General features: G+C 34.6%; 1 protein-coding gene across 5 annotated transcripts; it reads left to right on the top strand.

Moving 5' to 3' along the window:
* Positions 1–447: 447 nt before the first annotated feature.
* LOC117104442 (sperm flagellar protein 2-like) lies at positions 448–27689 on the top strand. Of its 5 annotated transcripts, none has more exons than XM_033245302.1 (44): positions 448–643; positions 1493–1595; positions 2449–2701; positions 3141–3358; positions 3550–3720; positions 3999–4077; positions 4369–4506; positions 4651–4839; positions 5655–5842; positions 6229–6304; positions 6654–6752; positions 7584–7697; positions 7959–8061; positions 8563–8724; positions 9321–9428; positions 9917–10026; positions 10246–10349; positions 10594–10847; positions 11154–11289; positions 11760–11901; positions 12700–12837; positions 13119–13188; positions 13293–13424; positions 13684–13701; positions 14149–14306; positions 14781–15047; positions 15139–15276; positions 15697–15850; positions 16103–16244; positions 16976–17165; positions 17501–17548; positions 17748–17774; positions 19320–19539; positions 21312–21395; positions 21565–21703; positions 22265–22364; positions 22814–22999; positions 23366–23416; positions 23756–23938; positions 24371–24529; positions 24682–24828; positions 25095–25205; positions 25977–26183; positions 26791–27689. In XM_033245302.1, exons 1-44 carry the CDS (start codon positions 586–588, stop codon positions 26866–26868), a joined length of 5952 nt encoding a protein of 1983 aa, XP_033101193.1. In that variant the 5' UTR covers positions 448–585; the 3' UTR covers positions 26869–27689. The 5 variants fall into 5 exon arrangements, with proteins under 5 accessions (XP_033101193.1, XP_033101195.1, XP_033101201.1 ...); XM_033245304.1 differs by lacking the exon at positions 21312–21395 and adding an exon at positions 20105–20188; XM_033245310.1 differs by lacking the exon at positions 13684–13701.

Below are 27689 nucleotides of genomic sequence, written 5' to 3'. Positions count from 1 at the left end.
ACCTCTAGATTTCCAGAAATAAAACTCTTATATAACCCATAAAACAGCAAACGGCCACATACTATTTAAAATTAAAACATATATATATAAATATATATATATATATAAACATATATATATATATATTAAAACATATATATATAAATATTATATATAAAACATANNAGATGTGTATAAGAGACAGATATATATATATATATGTGTGTGTGTGTGTGTGTGGGGGTGTGTGTGTGTGTGTGTATATATATGTTAATACTCAATAAGGCCCTTTCATTCAGGCCTAGGCCTATTCCTTGCATAGTTGGTTCCTTGCAAGAGTCGGATCACTGACATGCAATGCCAGAGCATTAAATTTATACGCTTTGTGACTAGTCACATTCATGCACGGCGGCCGGATCCTAATGCAACCAATTATCCCAGAATGCATTGGTCTGCAGTTGCCAAGCAGTGATAGACATTGCAGTGCCCGGTTTTCGAGAGTTTGATAATAACTGTGTCTTGAATTCTAGTTTCACGGACAAGAGAAAGGTCGATATAGTGGGCAGATGGTTAAATAGTAAACTTAACGAATGTGTCTCAGTCAAAATGACCGATATATTATGTAAATGGCTCAATGATGAGCTGAAACTGTCGCATAAAGTAGGTGAGTGAATGGTGCTGTTTTGCCCAGCAGTGCAGAAGCGGCGGAGGTGGTCTGCTGTCGCCTCTCTGCTGTCGCCTCTGGGCGGCGGAGACTGCTCGGGCTTGGCCTAGCTCAGGCATAATAATAGGTCTACTAAGCCTAGCCTAGGCCTAGGCCTAAGTAAACGCATGTAGTACGTAGTAACACCTCCTTTTTTAATTAATGATACAGGTACTATAGTCATTTAGCTCTTTAATACAGCTACGCTCCACATTACTTCATTTCTATAGGCCTCTAGCTAGGCCTAGCCTAGGCCCCTAGTTACTAGAGTCTAGGCCCTAGTAGGCCTAGCCTAGGCTAGTACTCTATATATCTAGGCCTAGGCAGTGGCGGCGCCAGCGGGGTGGCAGGGGAGGGGCCCACCGGACAGGTCAAGCTCCCCCCCCCCCGCCGGACAGAGCTCGTCAGACCATAAAACATATAAAAATAGGCGCACACCAAGCCAACACATGTCTGTCACAATCTGAGAGTGCCATTTTCGGCCATCTAGGCCTAGGCCTAGAGGTTGATATTCTTTTAAAAAATCTCATTTGGGGGGGGGGAACCCCTTCTCCCAGCTCGAGCCTACGAACTCAAGTCCCCCTGTCGGACAACTTAGCCCCCAGAAAATATATCCTAGAGCCGCCACTGAGCCTAGGCCTAGGTACCCTAGCTAGGCTAGGCCTAGGCCCTAGGTAGGCCTAGGGCTAGCATAGGAGGAGTCCGAATTTGCTTCCACAGCCTTATGTTATGCAAATTTATTTGCTTGTTCATTATTTTTTTTATGTTGACTTGTTTGTAATATTAATTATTTTTTTAAATCTAAAACAGATAAGAATAATTTCAGCAAGCACTTTGCAACTGGATACTTGATTGGAGAAGTGCTTCAGTGCTATCAATTACAGAATGATTTCAATCTGTTCTCCCAAAGCCAGTAAGTCTATCTATGGACCTATTATTTAATAGGTCCATGGTCTATCTAACACAACATAAATTGTTTTTGTATTATGATCTATGCCAAGCTTAGACAGCTCCAATTATACATTAAGAAGAATAAGTTGTATTACATTTTCTTATTTGATTTATAGTAGCATCTATTAATGGTTTTGTATAATACAGGTATAAAATTAAATGCAACTAATTTATTTTGCTATTTAAATTCTTAAATTTTTTTAGTAAAATGGCTATTAGCCAAAGTTTAATATTTAAATTTGGAAAATTGATATGGGTTTAAAAAACTGAAAGGCAAAAAGGTAAGATTGAAAAGACAAGTCTCCACAAAATGTAAAGGTAAACTATTGTATCAAAAAAGACAGAAGAGTTGTTTGGTGGGACATGTATTTGACTGACATGGTGGATAAAATCACCAAATTATTCTGAATCAATGTTTAGTGCAGTTGAGTATACACCATTTTCGCTAAATTTGAAATGAACATTTCAGAGAACCTGGCAACTACCACTGGGGACATCCAGAGGCCTAGTCATTTTGCTCTACATATTTACCAGTGTTTACTGTGCTCTGTGACTTGTGCACGACCTTGTTGTTTTGGAGGTATAGGCTAGTCTTTGAAAAAGAAAAAAAAAAAGAAAGAAAATAGGGGCGCATAGAACCTGCCTTGTTTTTCGTTGTCAAAGTACTCAAAAGGATGTGTCTGGAAAAATGAAATTTGCTCCGGCTACTAGGCTGCTAAACGTCCCCCAGTGAAAAGTTGCGAGACATGGTGGTGCTGTTTCAAAATAGACCTGATAAAATGGTGTATATTTAAAACTTATTTTCATATGTTTAGAACTGCTGACTCTAAGCTCAACAATTTTACACGGCTGGAGCCAACGCTTAAGTTGCTGGGGATTCCATTTGACACCAACATCGCACGCTCAATTATGACGGAGCAACATGGATGGGCCACTCGTATCCTTTACCAGCTTTTTATTGCCCTCAACAAGAAGGAGGCGGCCAAGTTGACTGGTGTTGCTATGGAAACCATGAGGCCAAGTGCCCCTGTCAAGCTTGAAGCAATGGAAAGGGGCCCTTATAAGGAGGTGATCATTTTTATTTACATTTATAAATAATATTTAATATATATTTCAAGCTTTAGAATGATCAGAATTCAATGTATTGTATGTGTGTAGATAATAACAACAATATTTATTATCATTATTCTTATTAGTAATGATGATAACAATATGTAAATTGTAATGGGGAAGATAATGATGATGGCTGTTAGATGCCCAGAGTCATCGTCATGTTATGATTACAATAAAATCTTACGAATTAACATTGGATATGTACTATTATTACCAGCCATATTGTTCTGTTCTTTGATGAACCTACTGAAAATCTTAGTGCCGATGTTCTTTTTTGTTTCTTTATTGCACATACATTACAAACTTTAGTCATTGTTTAATATTATTTCAGAAATTGTGGATAATTAAATTTTAGAAATCTAATTGTTTAAACTTTGTTTCCTTGACATTAAAGCGCTTGAAAATGATGACACCAAGACAGATAGATCTAGATTTGGACCAGCTGGTAGATCGTTTCCGAGAGCGCAAGAAACAGCACCTTGATGTAGAGTTCCGCACAAAGTTTGAGCAGGAAGAGAACCTACGGCAGTGGCAACAACAGCAGCGAATGCAGGAATTGCAAAAAGCGTCGGATGCAAGGCAGAAGCAGACGGAATTGGTTGCCAGGATACGGTAAGACTTTATCTGTGGTTTCTCTTTGTCTTTCACACAAGTTTTGTAGTATTGTGACAACCAATGTTTTGAAGGATTTACCTCTGCATCGCTTATGCTTCTAAATTGATATTTTGGTATGTTTACTGCCTGTATGCAACTATAGCATATGAATCATCCAAGTAGGGTTACAAATTAATGTTATTTTTCAGAGCTGCAAAGGTTGAGATACCAAAGGTACCACCAAATAAGACGTTGAAGGCCATCGCATTACGCAAGGAGATGAAACGTTCACAAGAAGCCACTGAAACCATGCAGGAAATATCTGCGTTTGAACATCGTTTATCCAACATGCTTCCAACCACTGAACAAGAAGATGACAGGTGAGAACAATGTAATCCACATGTCTACTTTGGTTTACACATTTATCTTGTTTATCTACTACCTTTTTTATCTAATTAATTTTTCATGTTCAACGGTGAGTATACTTTCTGGATCCGATCGAAAGTCTCTTACCTAATGTGACATTGTGATATGCCTAAGGCTTGTGATGACATCATGCCCTTATATAGGTAATAGGTAAATAACATGTATTTGTAACACAAAATGTGATTATGTTGACAGAGCAAAACAACACAATAATTTAACTTACATTTTTTAGAGACAATGATGAAGAAGTTGAAATGTATTTGAAAAGAACAGCTGAGATGCAAGTTGAGGATAAGATGGAAACTGTAAAGGTAGAAACTAAATTTATAATGGTTAATATAATAAAAAATAATTTTATGTAGTAATATCTAATTTTTAGTTTAATAAAAGATGGAGGATATTGAATGTTTAAGTAATTCATATGTAATCTATCTTTGTTGTGATTATGAAGCATATTAAATTAATATTATTGTAGAAAATATAATTGTTTAAGTTTTGAGAAGAATTATTAGTTTTAATAGTGTTTATCAATTGATTGTGATTATTAATATTTTAAATGTTATTATGTATTAGTATTTAATGTTATGAATTTGTATATCAAGGGTCAGGCTTCATCTAATGAGGAATACATCAACAAGATTCGCAAACGTCTCCAAGAAGACTCAGTGGCCAGGAAAGAACGAGAGAAGCGACGCCGTAAAGTTCTTGTTGACCAACTCAAAGCCCATGAAGCTCAGGAAGTAAGGCATTTGCCATCGCATTTCTATACTTGGCGTATGTATTATACTCTATTATCTGAGACTAATCAGTGGACCTTTCTGAGAATATATTTATATTTCATAACTGTGAGGGAATCATTTTTGTATTCACCAAATTTGTTTTAGGTCGCTCGCCGTGAAGAGATGCTTGTGAATCGTCTTATGCGTCAGTCGCAACAGGAAAAGCGTATTGCAGTGCAGCTGATGCAGCTACGCCATGAGAAATCCATCATCTGTCAAAACAGAATACTCCGTGAGAAACAGTATGAAGAGCGGAGGATGAAAGATTTTGAAGACGCTCTTAACAAAGAGGCTGTGAGTATTATTATCAGATGCTCAATTGCTATGATTACCACTTTATTTTTTTATTTTATTTGTTCTTTATACTGGGTTTCCTCTTCAGTAACATATTACTATAAGGGCCCAGTACACATAAAATATTAAAAGTTCAAATTATTTACAAATCATTCAAAAAAGTCAGTCATAATTAAAATATTAAAAAAAATTCTGTCAGTCAGATTTCAGTTTTTTCTTTCTTTGTTATTATTGTACGGCCTTATTGTACAGCAAATTAATCCATCATTATTCTTTTGATGTTTTTAGATTATGTAATTATTCTTTGAGTATTACATACATTTATAGGTAATCCTCAACAAAAATAATGATGGTATATGCTGTTAAAAATTACAATTACAATATGAAAAGATAAAATGTAATGAGATTGTGTTAAGTTAGTGTTTAAGTTAATGCTTAAGTTGGAAATCTCATTCTACTCATATTACTATTATTAAACGATACGGTTCCCACAAGTTGTTTTTTTTCTGAAATTTTAACTTTGGCATTCACTGAGATAAAACCAGTGATCTTAAGAATACAAGCCAAGCATCCTGTTCCTAGCAACTTGAACCACTCCCGATAATTTCATTATACAGTTGAACTTGCGTAAGTCAAATCCAAAATGGCATTAAAAAATTGTTTGACTTCAATCAAATTTGACTTACAGATTGTTTAGTAATGGAAAACACAACAATTTGGCATGTAAAATAAGATAAACTTAGAATCTATTTAAGTTAGCAAATTTGACTTCGGCAAGTTTTACTGTAATCAATTTTAATTATAACATATTCCAGGAACTGGCCCGCTTAGCCAAGCTTGAGTACATAGACATGACAAAGAAGGATCAAGAGCTACATGAGAAAATTATGAAGGAGAGAGCAGAAGCCAAGTACAGTAAACGCTACAACATCTGTATGCAAATCCTGCTGAGTATTGTGGACTTCTCCAGCAACATTGCCGAATACAGGGAGCTCACTGAAAAGTATGTAGTCAAATGTTTGTACTTATGTTTACATAAAAACATTGAAATTCGCTTTTGCTCTCGTAGGCTAATCGTTTATGTTTTAATTTGTTTAATACGTTGTGGAGCTTACTTTTACACTCAATTTTAATATCAACCTACTCTGCCACCTAATATTTTTTTTTATCATTAAGTTGTGAAAAATTGCTCATCGTTTATAAGATAAATTATTTGAACTGTATGAAGGAACCATATAAAAGTGTATTTGCAGTCTCCTTTAGTTTAGGTTTATAGTATTTTCTTTATTTACTCATACATTGTTTTCATGCACCTTAAGGCTGTTTCAATGTGTGGTACTATTTAAATATTGAATTATTTTTATTATTATTTTGATCCTGCCATTTCAGATTACTGCCATCTAAACTCATGAGAGAATGGAAGACTTTGTTTATTGAGGGAAAACCAATGTACAAACCAAATATGGTAAGAATGTATTTACTGTTGTATAAGTTAAGGATAAGATTTGTACCATAATCTGACTAGTAGTTTCATTAATTGCAACTGCACATTCACAGATGCTAGGCCAGACCTATGACAGAAAACAAATTGTTGCGCTTGTGACCATACTACTTGTGGTTGAAATTGAAATTATTACATAGTGTTTTTCAATTTACCAGTGTCTACCACTACACTTGTGGAGGATGGTAATATAGATTAAAATAGATACCACATTTGTTGCCATTATCATATTCTGTTTTCATCCCATCCAGCAGATGTAGGTAATGTCAGCAAATATTATACACTGAATGTTTACTATTGTGATTTACTGTAGGCCACTGAAGGTGAACAGCTTGAAGAATCATCTGAAGAGCAAAAGCTGGAAGAAGATCGACAAGAGCTGTTGAATGAGGGAGACTTCATGGAATATAAGGTGTTGTGTCCATAAATGTTCATAAAAAGATAAGAAATTAGTTGGTAGTACTTTTACTTACTAACATTATTTTTCATTTTTATAAGCTTTTGCCCAAATCAATGAGGCTTCTTCAGAGGAGTGACAGTTCAATTGTCCATCGATTGAGCCAAAATCTTGTGAAATTTAGTGCGATTGTTGTGAAATTAATATTATTGTTTGTTATAAAAGTGCTACCTACTCATTTTCTTACTATTTACTGTCTATTATGGCCACTTAATAACTTTTCATTCATAAAAACTATGTGCATGCATTGAATGGCCCATTTACATGAGCTTAACAATATGAGGCATGTCGTGGCGAAATGGTTATGTTGTCGCACAGGCCTGTATTGAGTAAATGAGCTATAAAATATGGGAGCTCAAAAAATTGCCTAAAAATCCAAATTTGTTTTTCACTATAAATCAACAGATTAATGTCTTATTAATCGTGTACCAAAGTATTAGTTCTGGAAGTGGTCAAGAAATTGTTTATTTAATGTTATTTTGATAGTTCATTCTATTAAACAACGTATGCACAAATAACTTTGAAAGGCAATTACTAAAAATCATGTTTATCTTGATTCTGAGAGTACTGTACTTTCACTTTCCAATAACTTAGGCTTGAAATGTCCAATTTCAATGAATTACCCCTCATTTTAAAGATCACATACTGAGGTATCTGAAAATACCAATAACTTGAATTTCAATTTTTGCTACAACTTAGCCTCATATGGCAAGGTTGTGCAGGACAACTCTATCTCCATGCCAGGAATTGCTAGATATTCATTTTTTTAATAATTTTTAATTACAGAATATGGTTGGTGAATGGCAACCCTCGGAGGATTCGGACATAACCCCTCCTCAACCGAATGCTGTGCTTGGACACATTCTTGCAAGACTTTTCAACATTGTTCATCCCCCAACAGTCAGTATTAAAAAACACATGATCTTTTAAAACATGTTACATATGTATCCCACAAAACTCAATATATTATGTTGGTGGAGGATTTTTCTAGATGCACCAAAAGAGTTAGACACCTTTTCTTATTCTGTACAACTAAACTGTATAGTTTCAACTAGAATAAATAGTTCATGGAATGAATTGTTTAAGGAATGAAGGTTTTGTTGTACAACGTCCCTCTAAAACATATCGTGTGTAAATGAGTTGTTTATGTTTTATTACCAGCCACCACCCGAGATGCCCGAGATGCCTTCATTCCCTGTCAAAGCCTGTTTCCTTGGGAAGAACTTTGGAGGAAAGTCAGTCATTGCAAGAAAATTAAGTGAAAGTAAGGCAACATGGTAATTGATAATCTCTCACATGATTACCAAATAACAGGTAATCCATCACATGATCATACATATAGCGGTCACGTCGTAAGATCACATGATTTTCTAATAGTAGTCACATGATGCGCTATTAATGATTATCCAATTGCAGTCACATAGTATTCAATAACTTGATCATACAATACTAATCGCATAATTTCAGCATAAATGATTCAGTTACAAACTTCCAATAGAGAGGTTGTACAAATTATATAATGCCTAAAATCATAAACTTTGAAGGCTGAGTTCTCAAATATTGTTCTTTAAACAGCTGTATGTCTAAACTCTTGTATAACAAAGTGTCAGATTTTAACGATTCTTTTACTATTTTAAAGCTCTTATTTTACTGTTTAACCCTGTATTATTAAAAATTGATTTTTGCGATGAGTGACTGGTTTGGCTTGTCTTTGCCACATATTCTTTTCTGTGATTGCCTGCCATTTTCTTACATTTATATTAAGAGCATGGACTGGAGGTTCTGAATATTGAGGAGTTGGTGATTGAGGCAGTTGATGCTTACAAAGCAGGTGAGATCAATGAAGATCCAGATCCAGCACTCCAACAAGAAGCAGAACCAAGTGCGGTAAAGTCTGTTCTGACACCCACCAACAGTGTCCAGGAAGGTAAGTCACAGTTTATATATTGTTGGCAAAACTTTAGGATCTGTAAGTTAATCTCTATTGATTATTGAAGTTTTATTATTTGTAATGCTACTTGCCTTCCATAATAGTATTTGCTCATAGCATAGTCAGTTTTAATTACCTCATTATAATGTTGAGTCCTTTTACAGGTTCCCCTTAACCAAGCCTCATGATGATTTTAACCAAAATAGTACAAGATACACAGTTTATTGGGAAGTTGCTAACTAAGCTTTCCTATCATAATGTAATAACATTTTGTCATTGATATATAGTGCTCCATGCCAGCAACATATATTGTGCTTTGTATTACCCTTACCCCAGTAATTGGATCAAAGGCCTATATCAAGAACTTGTAAATCTTTCTAGCCCTACAAAATTTTAACTCATGATTTTCATTTTATTTATTTTATCAATTTGTACAAAACAGGAAAAAGTACTTAACACAAAATGTACCCTTGTCAGTGAATGAATAAAAACAAAAAGTGTTTACTGTGTATCAAACCATTCCCTTTTAGAAGTAACAGCTGAAAACCTATTAATGAATAATTTACAAAACATTGTCAAATTGTTATCATCAGTGAACATTTTGCCACCAACGCCAAAGACAGGTTTGTCACAAGCAAGCAATGAACAGCAAGACAGTAACATCAAGGCGGAAGCAATTAAAGACGAAGGCAAAGAAAAAGGTAAATGGAAGATACATAACATGACTTTGCCATTAGGTGGTGTCAGGCTGTGTGACCACAGGATAACAATTTGATGGAGAATATTACTTCAGAAAATACAGAATGGTTTAATTTTTTTTTGTGTGAAAATATAACTTATTCTACTATACGTATCAGTTATATCTACCGAGAACGCAAATGTACACTCCCTGTTGGAACTCAAAAACAATGTATGTCAGAAAATATATTCTGGACACATGGTACCAAATCTATGCAGACCAGTAGTTACTATTTTAGAATTATCCAAATTTTTTTATCACAAGATGAAAAATTATAATGTTGGGGAATTTTGGTTATCTGCCATAATTTGCCTAAAGATAACCATCACAAATTTGTCATATGAGCAAAAATGAAGTAGAAAATAAAGTAAGTAGTAAGCAGTTAATGAAATGAAGAATGCTTGCTCATAATGTTGATATGCTTTTATGTATGTTTTTGTTTGTCTTTAGGAGATGAAGAGAAAAAGGATGAAGAAAAGAACATTGAATCTGAGAAATCTGCTGACTCATTAGATGAAAAAAGTTCCAAAATATCATTAAATAAAAAATCAAAGCTTAATGTAAGAGTACTACAGTAGATAAGCATTATATAAGATAAACCTCAGCGGCACTTAAAGATTATATAATTTATTAGCTCCAGCTTTTGTCCACACAGTGGACTTGGTAAGGAGAATGTATAAACAGGACAGCTTTTTTTTTCATTGTGAATAAGTAGTGTTATTTTTAATTTCACTATTGTTGTAATTGACTAGTGATTGAATTGCATTTTTTCAACACAGCTGACAGCTAGAGCTAAACTTGGACAGAAAGCTAACAAATTCCTACGTAAAGGATTGCCGGTGAAAGATGACCTGATTGTGGAGATCATGGTTGAGGCTATCAAGTAAGAAAATATTTGTGCTATTGTATAAATTGCCTACATATTAAGCTCAGTTAGGCTGGGGTATGTGGACAACTGGTACCTTAATGAAGTACTACTCTTCCTAACCCTAGATACTTAGAGTAGGAAGGGATTAATGTATGTCAATAAGGACCTTAGTATACCCCAACCCAAAAATGAACAGTTATTGTAATTTGTGTATTGAGAACCTTAAAAAGTTCTTTTCCTTTTTTTCTATACTGTGTAGGAGACTACCAGAGACTCAAGGCTGGATCATGGATGGTTTCCCAACAACACTTGCGCAAGCTAAGTTACTAGAGAAAGCACTCACTGGCTATGATGCTAATGCTAAGCCTGTCAAATCAAAGACAAAGCTAAGCCGCTTAGCTCCAGACCCCAACCCACCAAAGGACCCACCTCCACCTGTTAGTGGTATAGATATTGTGCTGCATTTTGATGTACCTGACGAGGTTGCCCTCAAACGAGCTGCTGGTAGAACGTGTAAGTACCATGTAAAGAGAAACTAGAATTGGTAAAGCAGTGAAGGAAAGTTTTTGATAATGGTAGAAATTTATTCAGAAGAGAAAGAGACTTAGAGAAAACAAAGTGGCTGTGAGGCGGAAGATACTAGGAGAAGGAAGACATGGAAGAGAGGAAGAGATATTGGAAGAAGGCTTTCAAAGGAGGCTAGGAAGGAATTTGGAGAAGGATGAGACTTGAATGAGGAAAAATTGAAAATTACATATTTGAAACATTGCTGAGATAATATAATTGTTTTTTAATTAATATGTTTACTTAACCTTTTAGTTGCTTCTCAAGCGGAAGAGGAATATCAACAAGAGTTCAAGCCACCCCCAGAGGGCAGTGCTACTGGTGTTGGTAAGCAGGAAAAAGTGCTACCTGTAAAAGATGCTGCTCATGACCAGGAACAAATACAACACAGGTTAGTTATTACTTTAAATCATGAAATTATTGTTATTATTATTATTTTTGTTGTTGTAGTTGTTGCTTCTGTTGTTTACTGCTGCTTTAACTGCTGACCATCAGCATCAGAAATTAACTAGTAAAAAATTGGCATCTAAAGCATTTACATAACAGTTCCTCAGCTATGTAATAATAATCATTATTGAATACACACTTATGTATCAGTGGCACTTGTGGAATTCCGTTGCATTCAAAATATAAATTACATAAGAATGTGCATTAAAATACAGAGATTGCATTAAAAACCAAATACACTAAAATAAAATAAATATGCAGCAGAACAGTAAATTGTAAAATATTAAAATACAGCAATCCCAGTAAAGGTGCACTCTTCACATATAATAATATGTAATACTAATAGGAAAACACTTTATAAAATTCAGAATTTGTATTTTACTCATTTTTATATATGTACATTCTTTGGTTTAGGTTAACTGGTTTCCAAGACAACTGGAAGAAGTTGGAGAAATGGTTCAGCAACTTTGGCTTGCTCCAAGTAGTAGATGCCAGCGTTGATAGAGATGCTGCCCTCAAAACAGTTGAAGACCTTATGTTGGACACGAAAGATAAGGTAATCTAATAATTGGTTTGTCTATTTCAAAAAATATCAGATAATAATTATAATACTGAATCTAAAATTCAAAGCTAGAACCAATACTTTGAATCTTGAAGGCAGAAAACAGTCATGGGCAGATAATTATTCTGGCTATTGTGTTATCTGCAAAAGTAAGACAATAGAATCAGTCGATCATCTCATCTTTGATTGTGAAAGTTTATCCACTATAAGAAATATATGCTTTAGCAACCTAAAAAATGATTTATGTAATATTAATGAATATTTTTTGGATATTTTGGTGAAAGGTTCACAGGAATTTAAACATCATCTACTTCTAGACAATATTTATAATATGTATAAAGATTAAGAAATTTGTATGTTTTTCATTAAACATTGTAAATCTTTTTTTATTTAAGGCCATTGCTCATAGACATAAATTAATGAAATAAATTATCCCCCCCCCATTTAATTTTTAATACTCAGTATTAACTTTGTATTTGGATTTATATTGTTTTTCTATCTTATATTGTATTTTCTGGGTCTGTTGTAAAGGAAAGTACTAATGAATCGTATTGTATCGTATCGAGTTATTTATGTAGACTTACAACATCAAGTCTATTTTAAATTGCTCATAACATTATTATCCTGTTCATTGGATTCTAACTGACAAACATACACAATGAGCAATTTTAATTTGTCTGGTTTAATTTTATTACTGATATCTTATTTAAAAACCAAGAAAGTTATTATTGAATTGATATATATTCATTGATAATATGCAGATGTTTATGTATCCTTTCCTCCACCTTAAAGATTCAAGCAGCCAAAGATGAGATGGAGAAGGCGATTGAGGATGTCACTAAGGCTGCTCTCCAACCCCTTGACCAGTCATCCACGCTACATACGACAACCAGCGGCCCCGACTCTGCTGTAGCTCAACCCTCCGAGCTGGTAATTTTTATAACTTCATATATTTTTGGAGGAAAAACACCCTGTGTGCTTACTGAGCCCTGTATTGTTGTGCTTTTTTTAATTTAATTTAAACCTTATATTTCAAGTTTTACAACCTATGGTGTTTTTACTTATAGCTTCATTGATATTTGTGTCTTAAAATAATTTTATTTGTGATTAGGTATGTTTTGCATGCAACCAATAATTTACTCTGTTACATCTACAGTCTCAATTTGACGTAGGAGGGACTAACATTTCTGATGTTTTGTTTTTCTTTGTAGACTGTTGATGGACTTTCTGATGATAAGAACTCAGTTGGCTTAGTGTCCCCTAAAGTTGGATCACGTCCAGGTAAATTACCTATTTTACTAATTTAGGCCAATTACAGTTCAGTTTGGTGTTAAATTGCTTTACGATGAATCCTTGTGAAAAAAAAAATTTAATTTGTATTACAGGGTCTGGTAAACGTCCTGGCTCAGGAAAATCTAAGAAAGGTGAATCACCCAAACGAGGGCGCTCTCCAAAAGGTAGTAGAGGAGCTTCAAGAGGTGGCAGTCCGAAGAGATCTCCGTCGTCCAGTAAAGATGGTCAGTTATGAGTGCTTAAATGTTATAATTCATTTTACCTGATTTCTTTTGATTTATGTGTTTAAATTTATTTGATTTTTAAGCAACAGTTATTCTGATTTAAATTGTTTTTTTTTTTCATTATAATTATTTTCTTTTCATTTGATTTATGCTTGGGTTGATTTCATTTTTATATGATGATTTTGTGTTATTTTATTTGTTGTTGTTTAATTTAATTTTTGTTTTTGTTCTGTTCCTAAATTCTTGGTCTGATCTATAGGAAAGAAAAGCAAAGCAGGTAGGAATATGTACTAATAAATTCCTTATTTATCAATAACTAATAATGAAAATAATAACAATTATAATGATAGGAATGACGTTTTGCCTACCTAACTTGTTATCTTACTGAATGCTCAGTACGTTTACAAATATTTGCATAAATTATCTTGCAAATAATAATAAATTATGATAATAGCATTAATGTACTATATATATTTTGGGCAACTCTAACAGTAATTAAATTTAATTACTGTAAAATATTCAAAATGCATCCAGTACATTCCATAAAATGTAATCAACAAGAAACAGCCATGTGTCTTTCTTCAAACTATTAAAACCAGTAACAGTAATATCTACAATTCCTGCTCAGTGTAAAGACATAATAGATCATGAATAACCAAAAAATAAAATTAATATACTGTACCTTATAAATGTCACTATTTTGCTTCATATAATCTTTTGATAGGTTCACCAAAGCGTGGTAAGTCAGGAAAGAAATCTCCTAAGAGACGAACACCAACCCCAGAGCCTGAACCAGAACCAGAGCCACCGGTACAAACTGGTCCACCACCACCACAACCTGGTTCAGAGGATTGGGTATGGGTTGATGAAACAATTGAACAGGTAAGTTAAGTACATTATAAACTTTGCATTTAAAACAGTTTATCCTCCCATGCCTCTGGATCTGCCACTTCTTTTTCTATTAAACAAATTTGAAAGTGAATTTGATTTGATTTGATTTATTTGATATCAACAGAACAACATCACAAAACTGAAAAAACAGAAAACAGAGAAACTAAAATGAGAAAGCAAGCAAGTCATCAATGTTAATATCTGGGATAACCCTCTAAATCCCAACACAGGATTTATTTTCAGAGAGGTCCCAAAATACACAAAACAGACGACACACACAAAAAAAAAAAGAAGAAAAACATGGTATCCAAAAAAATCAAGATGCATGAAAAAAGTATTCCAGAGAACAGAGGCAAAAACCGAGATCTTATTCAGTTAAAATTGTCATTAGTAATTTATTAATTGACTAGAGAGCGGAGACATTTAAAGTCAAACCATAGATTTCATTTTTCATGTCTTCTGTAGGAACTTGCAGGTGCTTTAGTACCGTTTTGGGAAAACACCGAGGCAACATATATAACTTCCAGTAAGCATGTATTCCGATGCGTGCGGCAAGAGCGTGAAACTATCTACCGTTATTTCTACAAAATCCGGCGAACATTTGAGGAGTACCTACGACGGCCTGACACCAAGCAGGAATTTGTAGCCAATTGGCAGAAAGAATATAATCAAATAGCCGAAGATATGCGAGATGATGCAGAGACTAAGGCAGAGTTACACCAGCGTGTTGAGGTAGATAGCATTTATTTTGTTTTAAATGGTTCCATTTGTACTAAATTAATGAATCAGAAAAATAAATGATAGAATTCATGATTTGTTACAGGATCTGCGTGAACGTTTATGGTCGATATCAGACAATCGCAAGCTGGATGCGGAACAAGAACGAGCCAGTGTAATGGAGGAGGGATGGCTTGAAGATAAGCTAGGCCTACTCACCAATCACTACTTAACACAGATGCAGGTATTGTAATAATTTAGGCCTGGGGTGGGCATTAAAATGGATCAGATGAAGTGAATTTTTGATATAAAACTGAGGGCCATATGCATTTTTTTATGAAAATTTGACGTTTCTGTAGTGCTTGTAAAAACATTCATTTCTTGATTTTATACCTTTTTTATGTTAGTTTATTTTTGTGAGCCGCAACAAAATTGCTGTTGGTTTCACATGTGGTTATGATGTAGGCTTATTTATACAGGTGTAGGTCATTACATAATAATTATTGAGGTATATGAAGATCACACTAAACATTCTTTCTCCTTAGGTCATAGACAGTACAATTGTTCTTTTGGAAGAGAATATTAAAAATCTGCCACCTGCTGCTCCATTTTTACTTGTCTATAAAATTTCTCTATGTATAAAAAAGGCTGTTTATTATTGTAGGCAGAAATAGATCGTTATCAAGAAACTCTTCACATGCTGAAAGATTACTACCAAGGTATGGAGGGCAAAACTCCTGAGGAGCCAAAGGTTACAGAGTTCATACGCATTCCATTAATTGACCTGCCGCACATGGATAGGCCAGGATCAGCAGTAGGTGAGTAAAGCAAAGTGAAATCAGGGAGGTGGTGTGCAGGTCAGAAGGCATTTTGTGGGGGTTGATGTAGGAATTGGCCCCCCAGTTCATTTGGAGAAATAATTTGAAAAATTGTATTGAACTTTATTGGAAATGAACCAACACCCTTCATACAAACAGTGAACTGCTCAGCTAACTGATCCATTAATCAGTATACATCTTTTCACCTTATAATAATTAATAGCATTTTAAATAAATTTTGTTCAACCCTAGCTGCAGAATCAGTCATTTCATCACCTCCACCAACCACACCAGGTCCAGGAAAGGCACCATTGTCAGCCAAGGGAAAGAAAAGCAAAGAACCAATAGATGAAGCTAAGGTTGAGGAGGGAGATGCTACCAGAGAGAAGCCTAAGTATGATCAGATATTTACTAAGCTTACAGGAGCTTCTTTATTAACGAAGAGAGTTTTGTGAAAGCACTCAGCTTCAATCTAATTCTAGGCCTTGGTTTCCAACTCACACATTGTTCAATAGACACCTGCACTATCTTAGTTTCCTAATGTCTACTTAGTTTATGGCATTGTGGATTTTATTAATACTTACCTAGATGGACATTAAGATTTTTTACATGACTCTGAAACAGATTCACTCAATGTAAACCACATACTAGAATGTAGACCAGCAGCAGATTTAAAGGAGGGGGGGGGGGGCAGGCTGGCCATGGCTTTTCTGCCCCCTCCCCCCTTTTGGAAAGTTAAAAAAAAAGAGAAAAAAGATGGAAAGCAAAAGAATAATTGATCACCCAAAACGCCTCAGAGTTTATTTTCTGGCATCTAGAAAAAAAAATGACGGGAATGCTACCGAACCCCATAGGGTGGTGTTGTCTCGATAAAAAAAATTCATAGTTTTGCATGCTCAGATGACTTTATGTTACATCTTAGCTGGATATATGAACAATTTTGTGATTATCAATTTATTTTTTAATACTTGATTTCTAGATTTCCAACACAACCATTGTCTTGTGTAATTTATCATATTTAACTAGCTAGCTGTTACAAAAATAAAGAAAACAAAAATTTAAATTAGATATAGAATTAATAAAAATTGGTATATTTCTAGAACACTTTACCACTTTTATCTTTAGGATACCTCTGGTACCACGTCGACCAACCTCTTCAGAAGGTTTCTTCCCTAGCCAGACTCCAGCTGGTGGGAAAGCAGATAAAGGGAGTAAAAGCAGAGCTGGCAAGAAAGAGAAAGATAAGACTTCAGCACCTACATCCCTAGAGGAGCCACAAGAGAGTCCTCTTCCTCCGACAGATCCCGATGAAAGGGTACATATTACATATTTTAATTTCATTTAGAAGACAGACTTTTATTGATATAACTTGTGGAGTCTAGCATTATACACTATGCTGTGGTAAACATATATTTATTGATTTATAACGTACTGTACTGTATTTCAAATTTAGTATATATTTATATTTCCTTGTTATTTATAAACAAATTTATGTTCATTTCCATATCATAGGAGGAACTTTAAAAAAAATGTGGAACTTTCTTCTTCAACATTTTGTAGCTGCAACACCATGTCTTCATCGTCATTGTTTTAATGCTTATCATGGTTTTCTATGTAAAAATAAAACTCTTTATTTTTATTTTCTTACAGCTTATTTTTGAAGCATTACAGTTCGGCCTTTTCAAAATCAGTGAAATGGTGAGTATTTTACTATGATTTGTGTTGAATTTGTATCCCAAATTCCTTTTTTGTACATTATATAATTTATTCCCTCAATATCAATGTTTCCACTGTAAAATTTGCCTTGTTACATTGATATGTGCATGTGCATACATTATCAATTAAATTCTACTTTTAATAAATACTAATTATTGTTTTATTTTTTTCTCGTGTCCAGTCTGCTGGCTATACCTCAGTGCTGGTGGTAAGTTAGGTTGAACTAACATACAAACAAACAGTGTGGTTTTGACAGTGCAGTAAATTACCTTCATTAATATTAACAGCTCTTGTTATAAGAATCTTATTTGTAAATATCTTTATGTTATGGTTTGATATGTTGCTTTGTTAATGGTTTTGGAAGCACCTTCTATTTGGATGCCACTGATGTGTGGTTTCAAATAATAACAATTAATATTCAAGTAATTTTTACTCATGATTGTGTGTTTGAGAGTCAAGTCATGAGTTGCTGTGGTTACTGGCTAAAACTGTGCTACTCAGATGCAAATTTGCTTTTCAATGTTATGGCTAAAATAATTATCACGATTGTGCAATGAATTAACTATTGACAAGAAAAATGGTAGCACCCCATATTTGAACAATGTGTTTTGATCATCATAAGGGCACTGAATTCATGTGTCTGTGGTAATATTGTATTTTGCTTAAAATACTTGGCCTTCTAGTCTACCATACTTTCCTTTAACCAGTGTATTAATAAATTGCTGTTTTGATCCAAAATTGAAATTGTTTTTGCTTTCATTTTGAAGTTGAGTTAGCAACACTTTTACAATTTGTTTGTTGCAGATAAACCTCATAAATTTTTCATAAGAATTCTTGCAAGAAACAGTTGCATATTTGTAGCCACAAATAATTGTGCAAGTATACAGTGACATATCTAGGATTCTTGAAAGGGTCGGTGGGGGTTAATGGGGGTGTGAAGGTGAAGTGGGGGGGGGTTCGATGATTTGGTGAGGGGGTGCCAGTTCACAAAATAACTTTTTTAAAACTACTTGAGCGTGATTTCTTTGGGTTGGGGCATGTGCCCCTCGCGCACCCCCTAGATACGCCACTGCATGTGTGTCTCCTTGTGAGACAAAGATGCCCTAATGCATATCTGTAGCAACAAACATTTGCTATCAATTTTCTGCAAGACTGACACCTTTGTGAGGCACAGATGCCCTGATGCATACCTGTAGCAGCAAACATTTGGTGCCACAGTTGCATGACACCTTGTGGGATACAGATATCCCAATGCATATCAGTAGCAACAAACATTGTCTGCCACACTCTGCAGGAGTGTCACCTTGTTGGATGCATACGCTTTGATGCATAGTTGTAGCAACAATCAGTGGCTACCAGAGCTGTGAAGCACCTTGTTAAGTTTAGATGTCCCAATGCATATCTGTTTCAACAATCAGAGACTACCTTGTGCACCACCTCACATTTGAGACACAGTTTTAGGTGATATCCACCATATTTTTTCTCATCACCAACTTTTTGTGATTTAAACCATCTTTAGTCAATAATTGATCTTTTACCAGTAAAACATATTTCTGTATTTTAATTACATATCTGTTAATTTAAAATGAGGATTCATTGGTGGTTCATTTGGTATTGCAGTCATTTACATTGTTTAAGATGCTTGGGAGTTTAGATGCTTAATGAACAAGTTGTTTGTGGTTTTAAGTGAAATCTGAAGTTGAAATCATCAAAAATTACAAAACATAACATTGATAATCTGTTTATTCTTCAGACATCAGCTGAGCTTGCTGCAAAAGAAACAGAAGATGAATTAGACAAGCAGAAAGACCCAGACAAGGATAAGGACAAAGGAGGCAAGAAAAAACCAGACAAGAAAAGAAGCAAAAGTAAGTCACCTTCAGATGCAAGGTCTAAGTCACCCAAGGGAAAGAAATCACCGAAGAAGGGCAAGAAAGCTGCCACGCCAACTCCACCACCTACTCCACCACCAAGTGAGTGTGTTTTTCACATTTTTTCATACTATTTCTGATGTCTGGTCAATGGTACTGGTACAGGCATTTATGATGCGCCTTTATCTTGAGGTTATAAAGCGCACTTCTTTTCCTTGGTCATTGAGTACACTTGCTGCTGCTGGTAATCAATGCAGGAGCAGGCAACCTCACCAGATATGGAGAGAAGCATGTGCCTTGCTCAAGGACACTTATAGCAAAATGTACAGCGAGGGATTGAAACCCTGACTTTGAGGTAGTTTGTATTATTAGCAATATCATTTCTCACTCATCAATGTTATCTTATTATTTCTTATTTTTTATTTCTTCACCATATTATCATTGTAGTCATCTTTATAATATTACCATTATCATTATCAACATCATCATCATTATTATCATTGTTATTACTTGATATATACAATTTTTTTTTCCAAATGTTTTTATATCTTATTAGTTTACCTAATTTAAAATGTATTTTTGTGGTTAAACAAACGATCCTTCAATCCTTGGTGTATTCAAAACTTATATTCATGTGGATGTTTATTTATTGTGTTTTTTATTTTAGCTGAAGACACACCAGAGGAAAAGGCAAAAAAAGAGTTGAAGGAGAGATTGAAACAAGAATATGTTGCAGCTATCAATCATGAAGGTACGATACTTGTCAAACAATCCCCCAGTCCATCAGAAATTTCTTTCATAACATTATTTGTTGTGTTAAAGAAGAAACTTATTTTTATATTCATGGCTTTTATTAAATAATGAATGATAATACATACTCCAAGTATTGAAATGCACGCCATCGTGTTGGGATTTAATAATTCGACGTAAATTATGTCATCATCAGGAATGATGACTTTCACTGGCATAGAAAAAAGACAGTGTACATAGTTGAAATATTCAAAGTAGTAGAGTAATAGTATTCATAAGAGCCATTGTTATTAACTGTTATCAGTGAAAATGGATTTATAAAATACAGCTGAGTGTAATTGCTGTCTCTTATACACATCTAAGCCTTTTCCTTGAGGTTATAAAGCGCACTTCTTTTCCTTGGTCATTGAGTCCACTTGCTGCTGCTGGTAATCAATGCAGGAGCAGGCAACCTCACCAGATACCCATTTATACTCCTGGGTGGAGAGAAGCCTTTTCCTTGAGGTTATAAAGTGCACTTCTTTTCCTTGGTCATTGAGTCCACTTGCTGCTGCTGGTAATCAATGCAGGAGCAGGCAACCTCACCAGATACCCATTTATACTCCTGGGTGGGAGAAGCCTTTTCCTTGAGGTTATAAAGCGCACTTCTTTTCCTTGATCATTGAGTCGATTTACTGCTGCTGGTAATCAATGCAGGAGCAGGCAACCCCACCAGATACCCATTTATACTCCTGGGTGGAGAGAAGCATGTGTTTTGCTCAAGGGCACTTATAGCAAAATGTACAGCGAGGGATTGAAACCCCGACTTTGAGGTAGTTTGTATTATTAGCAATATCATTTCTCACTTATCAATGTTATCTTATTATTTCTTATTTTTTATTTCTTCACCATATTATCATTGTAGTCATCTTTATAATATTACCATTATCATTATCAACATCATCATCATTATTATCATTGTTATTACTTGATATATACAATTTTTTTTTCCAAATGTTTTTATATCTTATTAGTTTACCTAATTTAAAATGTATTTTTGTGGTTAAACAAACGATCCTTCAATCCTTGGTGTATTCAAAACTTATATTCATGTGGATGTTTATTTATTGTGTTTTTTATTTTAGCTGAAGACACACCAGAGGAAAAGGCAAAGAAAGAGTTGAAGGAGAGATTGAAACAAGAATATGTTGCAGCTATCAATCATGAAGGTACGATACTTGTCAAACAATCCCCCAGTCCATCAGAAATTTCTTTCATAACATTATTTGTTGTGTTAAAGAAGAAACTTATTTTTATATTCATGGCTTTTATTAAATAATGAATGAAATGTTTGTAATAAAAAGTTAATTAAATGCCATTGCTTTGTTCTTGTTCTAGAGCATGGGTTGAAGACTCGTTTAGAACTGATAAAGTTGCATGCCATTGAGGTTCTCCAGGACTTGAAATCAAAGGGTGATTCTGCTTACAGTGACATGAATGACTGGCTTGGAGCCCGGTTCCTGACAGAGATGAAAAGGTAGATAGACTTGGGTATTAAGGATGTAAGGTGGGATAGGGAAGTTTACATAAGGTGCAGATTGTGTACTACAGTAGATATGTGATGCCAGCTGAAAAAGACCAGGGCTTTACAAGAGCCGAAAGCTAGATAGTTTTTCATAGCATCATAACTAAATATGGAGAGCAGATTAATGTGTTTTGACATACATATTAAAGTAGGGGTGGGGGAAGGTTAACTGGATATTGAGCTGAATTGAATTACTTTGGTGGGAGGATAGTGGCAGAAAATATACTGTAGATAGCGAAGGGGCAAAAAGGAAGACAAAACTTTCACATAAGAAAGTATAATACATACTCCAAGTATTGAAATGCACGCCATCGTGTTGGGATTTAATAATTCGACGTAAATTATGTCATCATCAGGAATGATGACTTTCACTGGCATAGAAAAAAGACAGTGTACATAGTTGAAATATTCAAAGTAGTAGAGTAATAGTATTCATAAGAGCCATTGTTATTAACTGTTATCAGTGAAAATGGATTTATAAAATACAGCTGAGTGTAATTGTTTCCTATATAGCATTGACATGATGTGTGATCTGTACCATAAGGCCATTGAAAAGAGAGAAAAGATACAGAAAGAATTGATTCTCTATCAGGATGACTTCTTGGTCAATATGGTAATTTATTTTAATTTGATTTTCACTCAACTAAATAGACATTTAATTCGAATTAATATGATGACTATTGTCCTACCTTCTATTTGGATATGTTTATGTTTGAGCTCCCCTCATATTATGAGGGGAGCTGTAGCTTGGTTATGGTGCTTGCCTTATAATGTGAGAGGAAGGGGTTCAAATCCTGCAAAAATCAGGATTTTTATCTCATGACTAAAACCATCCACGCTCCCTCATAAAAGTGACAGTGTAGTATCTGATCATTTCATCCAGCAATTAGACACATTCCCTCTCCTCTCCTATTTCTGCAGCTAAGCCAGCCCTCAGTGTCTTACAGTCATGCTTTTTCAAGCTACCAGTATTATGTCTTTTATTCTGTAGGCCAAACTGTCCAGGTTGATGTAACAATACACTTAACTCATACAAATTTGATTACAAATTGTTGATTGCAGGAAGTGAAAATTTTCCGCACCCCTAGCCCACCACCTAGGCCATCCCCAAGAGAACAGCCACTACCAGACGTGTTCAGTGTAGAAGAGATCAAGGTTCTGTTGGCACAGTTTCTTAAATCTGCCCCATCTGGATTTATCTCCAGCAAAGCTTTCATAGACACATTGTCGGACCTCACAGCACTCACTGTAAGCTTACTATTAATTATTCTGATTAATATGAGAGAATTGGTGATTATAATGATTTGACTGATGTGGTGATAACAATGACCATGATGGTGCCAGTGGTTTTAATGTTGGTGACAATGGCGGTGAAGATGGTAGCAAATGCAAAACTACTTCCATTGCCAATGAGGTTCTTGATGATCCTGTAGTTGATGATGTTGTTTTCTTGTTTTGTTGATATAGTGTTGCTGGTAATGATGCAGATGCTACTGAATAGTTTGAAAAATGAATGTGTTGATGATTATAATAACAGTATTTTTATGTTCAAAACATTTCACCAACTGATTATAAACAAATCTATTCTAAGATGGGTATTTTATTTCCTTACAGCATGGCATGGCAGCTTTACCTGATTACTGGATGGCATTAACACCTGTACAGGTGAGTTCATAGAAACTTTCCTTTCCAACATGTGATGCCTTCAGCAGTGATGGTAGTCATCATAAGCTAAACAACTCTAAGCCTTGTAGAGACACTTAAGAGGTTATGATATCAACTATCTTCTAGTCTTAGCTGGAGAGTCATCCCTTCTAAACATAGTTAAAATTAGAAGAAAATGCCTCCTGTTGCTTTTGTTTTTGTTTTATCGCATCTACACTATTCATCTCTGTATACATACACTGATTCATTCCACAATATATAATAAAATGTAATGCTGTGCATGCCCTTATATGGTTTTTGGAATAGTTAATGTTTGTATTTGTTTACTTTTGGCTGCAGCTTGAGCACCTAGCGAGCATCTTGTCACCAGACTCAGAGTACATTGATTGGAGAAACTTCCTGCTACAAACTGCTCAGCCATGGCCTTATCCTTCCCAGGCTCAGCTGCTAGAAACACTTCACAAGTACCATGCGGTGGATGTCGAAGGCACTGGAAGAATCACCAGACAACAGTTTGAAGAAGTGAGATCAATTGATGAATAAGAATGCAAATGTCTTAATAATGACCATTAATTTAATTGTAACCAAAGTGTTACTGTCAAATATAATTTAGTAGTAAATTTTGTGAATATTTGCCTACCTTACTAGATCTACAATAGTTGGAGAGGTAAATATTAAGGCTCAAGATCTTCTTAGTCATAAGCCAGATTAATTGTTATATTGTTGATACATAATGAAGGACATTTATTATATGTAGAATGGACATATTATCAAGTAAGTTGATAATTAGTAGGAAAGAGAGAGAAAACGATGCGAAAGAAGGCAGGATATTTGTGGGTGGGAGTAGTTTGACTCAATAGATAAGTGTATGAAGCAGTATATACTGTAATCTTGCAGTTCTTTGCACATGTATTAGTTTGTTCATCAAACTATATTATTTTCTACTTACTGTAGGTGGGATTGTGGTATGAGCCTGAACCTGTTAATAGTACCCCATCTAATGACTCCAGTGCACCCTTACCTTATGATAGAGTTGGCCACATCTTGACACTTATGTTTGATATCTTCTCTGACTCAAGCTCAGCGCCACCAACGGTGGACTACGTGAACATGGTGAGCAGATATCTTCTTTTTATTTCAATTTTAAACAACTGTTTTCATGGCCTGTTAACCTTTTACAAATTGACACTGTGATTGTTGAAGGGTCTATACTAAAGGAATGCATTATCCATATACTTATTAATTTGCAAGGGATTTCCTTTCAGCTTCTTTACTTTAGTGTGGCCCCTGATTATCAGAATGGATTCTTCCGTGCCCTGAGTGTTGCTGCAAACACTCACATGCCTCGACCTAAGAGTGATGAACTTGCAGCAGTAGAGTTAGATATGGTGAACCCACCAACAGTCAAAGAGGTTTGTACTAAAACAGTTTAATTATATTTATACACTAATACAAAGATGTCTAAATTGCATTTTGATTGATTAAAGAATAGACTACAAAATAACTACAATGGTTAAGTTACTGCACAATGCATTTTTAACTCCATTTGGTGTCTTTATGGAATGAAGTTTACAAGAAACTCCTGTTCCAGGAGGAACCTTAACCCTATTACAAGACAACGACTTACACTCGATTATGATGTATGTAGTTATGATACTTCTTCAATTCTTTTGAATAGATTGCAAAGCTGATGAGTCAGTCACGTGCAGGTGTGTATGTGGGGCCACCAGATGAAGACATTCCAGATACTGCCACTGATTCGCTGGTACCACTTGATGCTCTGGTTCAGGTCTGTACATAGTCCCTTGGTCTCAATTCCATACTTAGCCTGTAGTAGATTTATGTTGAAAAGTAAATAAAATTATTTATTTTATTTTTATTTTATTTCAATACCCAAACCAACAGCAAATGAGATTTGCCACTTACAGGAGGTTAAAGTTAAAGTTATGACAGTAGTTACAATGTCACATAACATTTATAATTATATACTTTTTTTATATATATATTTAACAAGGGTAAACCTAATCAATGTAAAACACTGCTCTTGAGCATGTAGCAAGCTAGGAATTTGGTAGAAGTTTTGAGTCTGTACAAAATAATAATTTTTGAAAGTAGGTGCATCGACCAATCTGAAATGAGGTGGGAAATCTGCTGCAGAGCACCAGGTTTTAGAACCTATGTATTTAGTTTGATTTATATAGCGCTTTATACCGAAGTCTTAAAACGTTTAATGTGGACTAGTTCGTACAATAACTTGCTTATCCCCTAAGGGTCTCTTCGTGTCTGAGCTACCCGGTAAACCGGTACCAGCTACTCTCGTCTGTCCACAGCAGGGGCTGTAAGGACCAGTAACTCCATACTTGCCTCGCAATATGTACTGAGTTCTTTATTGTACACGGCCTACAGTTTATAGTCCTTATCCGAGAAAACTTGTTCCACCTCCAGAATCGTAGGCGAGTGTGCGAACTCAGATGAGATGGGAAGTTCGCTCCAGAACACAAGGTTTCAAAACCTATAACCAATTGTTGTGTATACTGAATGTTTCTTCACATGCTTACAGGTTCTACACCATGGCCAGCCTTCGCTTGGGGATAGCCACAGATTCAGTGTGACCTCCGACCCAGAAGACACTTTCTCTAGAGAGCGTCTGGCGGGAGTGTACCAAGAACTTGGTAGTGAGGACTTGGAGCCTGTGTTGTTCTACACACTAATGGAGCATCCAATCATCCAGGACTGTCTCTCCATGTGCCATCGTTTTAAAACACCTGTAAGTGAATTTTTGAAGCTTTAAACTTTTAACTTTTTAACTGATTTTAGTTGTGAATAAAAATTTATTGTATTGTATTGAAGTAATTATGATTTTTTTTTCTGTTTTTGTGAATTTTTTCTGTTCCTAACAAAATGTGTAGAAAAGAAAGACAATAATTTTGCATACACACAATTAAATTTGTGAAAGTTTTGCTAGAATGTAGTAAGTGCCCCACACATATATTGAGCATCCTATACCAGGCCTTGGCTTACCCATGCAAATAATTAGTTGAATGGATTTTTACATAATAAGGTTGATTTGTGTATAATTTTCATTAAATCTTACTATTGCAATTGCTCTCATCTAGTTTAAAACCAATACAACTATTTATTTCCACAAAATTTAACCTTTTTTTCACTTGCTCATTCCCGGCAAAATTTCACTAAAAAAAGATTTCTTTAGAAAAAATGCATATGCATTACTCTAATTATTGTAAAGGGCGCAGTGAAATGGGTCTTGTTCCTTTCTGTGCTCTTTATTCTTAATAAATATATTTAGTTACACTATTAAAAGACATCAGTATTTGCACTATTTATTTAATCCAATCATATGATTTTCTACACAGGATATCAAGAGCATTTTGATGCTTGGCAACCCAGTTGTTCAGTTGAAAGACATAGACACCCAAAGTGTTATGTCCTAGAGGCACACACAGAGTATGATTAAATTAGTAAATATTCATTAAGTGTCAGGTTGAATATTCATGAGGTGGCATTGAATATGTATAGATATAGCTGATTATTAAATATTCATATATTGGTAATAATTCGATATTTGTTGTATTCATTAAGAATTAATTATCAATATGTTAATTAAATTTCACGCACATAAAAGTCATAATTTATAGAATTAATATGAGCCTTAACTGAAGTATTTGCTTTTGCTATGGACTTGTTTGCAATCTGTCAATGTACATTAGTCCAAATCCGTCCATAATTATTTTACAAAAATACTTAAGATTTATTTATGAAGACAATATTCATTATAGAAAATTTATATTTTAAATACATAGTTTAATTCATTGTTAATACTAAAAACTAATAATGTTAACATGGTTACTGCTGGCAAATTAATTTGTTATTCACAAGATTCGTGAATAAGATATGTTTTAATAAAGTTTGATTTTCCAACTGTAGCACCAACTTAAAGGTACTGCAGTTATTACCAATTTATTTTAAGGAGGAGGAATTTACATGTTCATATAATGACCCAGTATATATTTAGATAAATATATATAGGCCTAGTGCCTCCTGTACGTGACTTCCAAGTGAAAGAAATAAACTGTACTCTACTGCTAGCTAAAACTTGAATAGGCCTAATTATTGTTTTATAACTAAGATTATTTCCCATGTTTCTGATTTGCAGTGAAATAGATTAAAGTGTTTTAAATGAGAATTACACATTCTTTAACCTTTGTTAGGTACATGGTTATTGTTAATATCATTAAAGATACATTGAACTGTA

Source organism: Anneissia japonica, unplaced genomic scaffold (assembly GCF_011630105.1).
Source record: "Anneissia japonica isolate Jap-2015-1 unplaced genomic scaffold, ASM1163010v1 scaffold287867_len1003013_cov215, whole genome shotgun sequence".
In the NCBI taxonomy this organism is placed as follows: Eukaryota; Metazoa; Echinodermata; class Crinoidea; order Comatulida; family Comatulidae; genus Anneissia; species Anneissia japonica.
The sequence above is the reverse complement of the archived record's forward strand: the minus strand, read 5'-3'. Positions and strand labels throughout refer to the sequence as shown.

Excerpts from the sequence above, each read along its gene's own strand:
- LOC117104442 (XM_033245302.1), top strand. The coding sequence starts at position 586 with ATGACCGATATATTATGTAAATGGCTCAATGATGAGCTGAAACTGTCG. Across the intron at positions 6,305-6,653 it reads CAATGTACAAACCAAATATG|GCCACTGAAGGTGAACAGCT; the intron begins GTAAGAATGTAT and ends GATTTACTGTAG. Across the intron at positions 7,698-7,958 it reads ACATTGTTCATCCCCCAACA|CCACCACCCGAGATGCCCGA; the intron begins GTCAGTATTAAA and ends TTTTATTACCAG.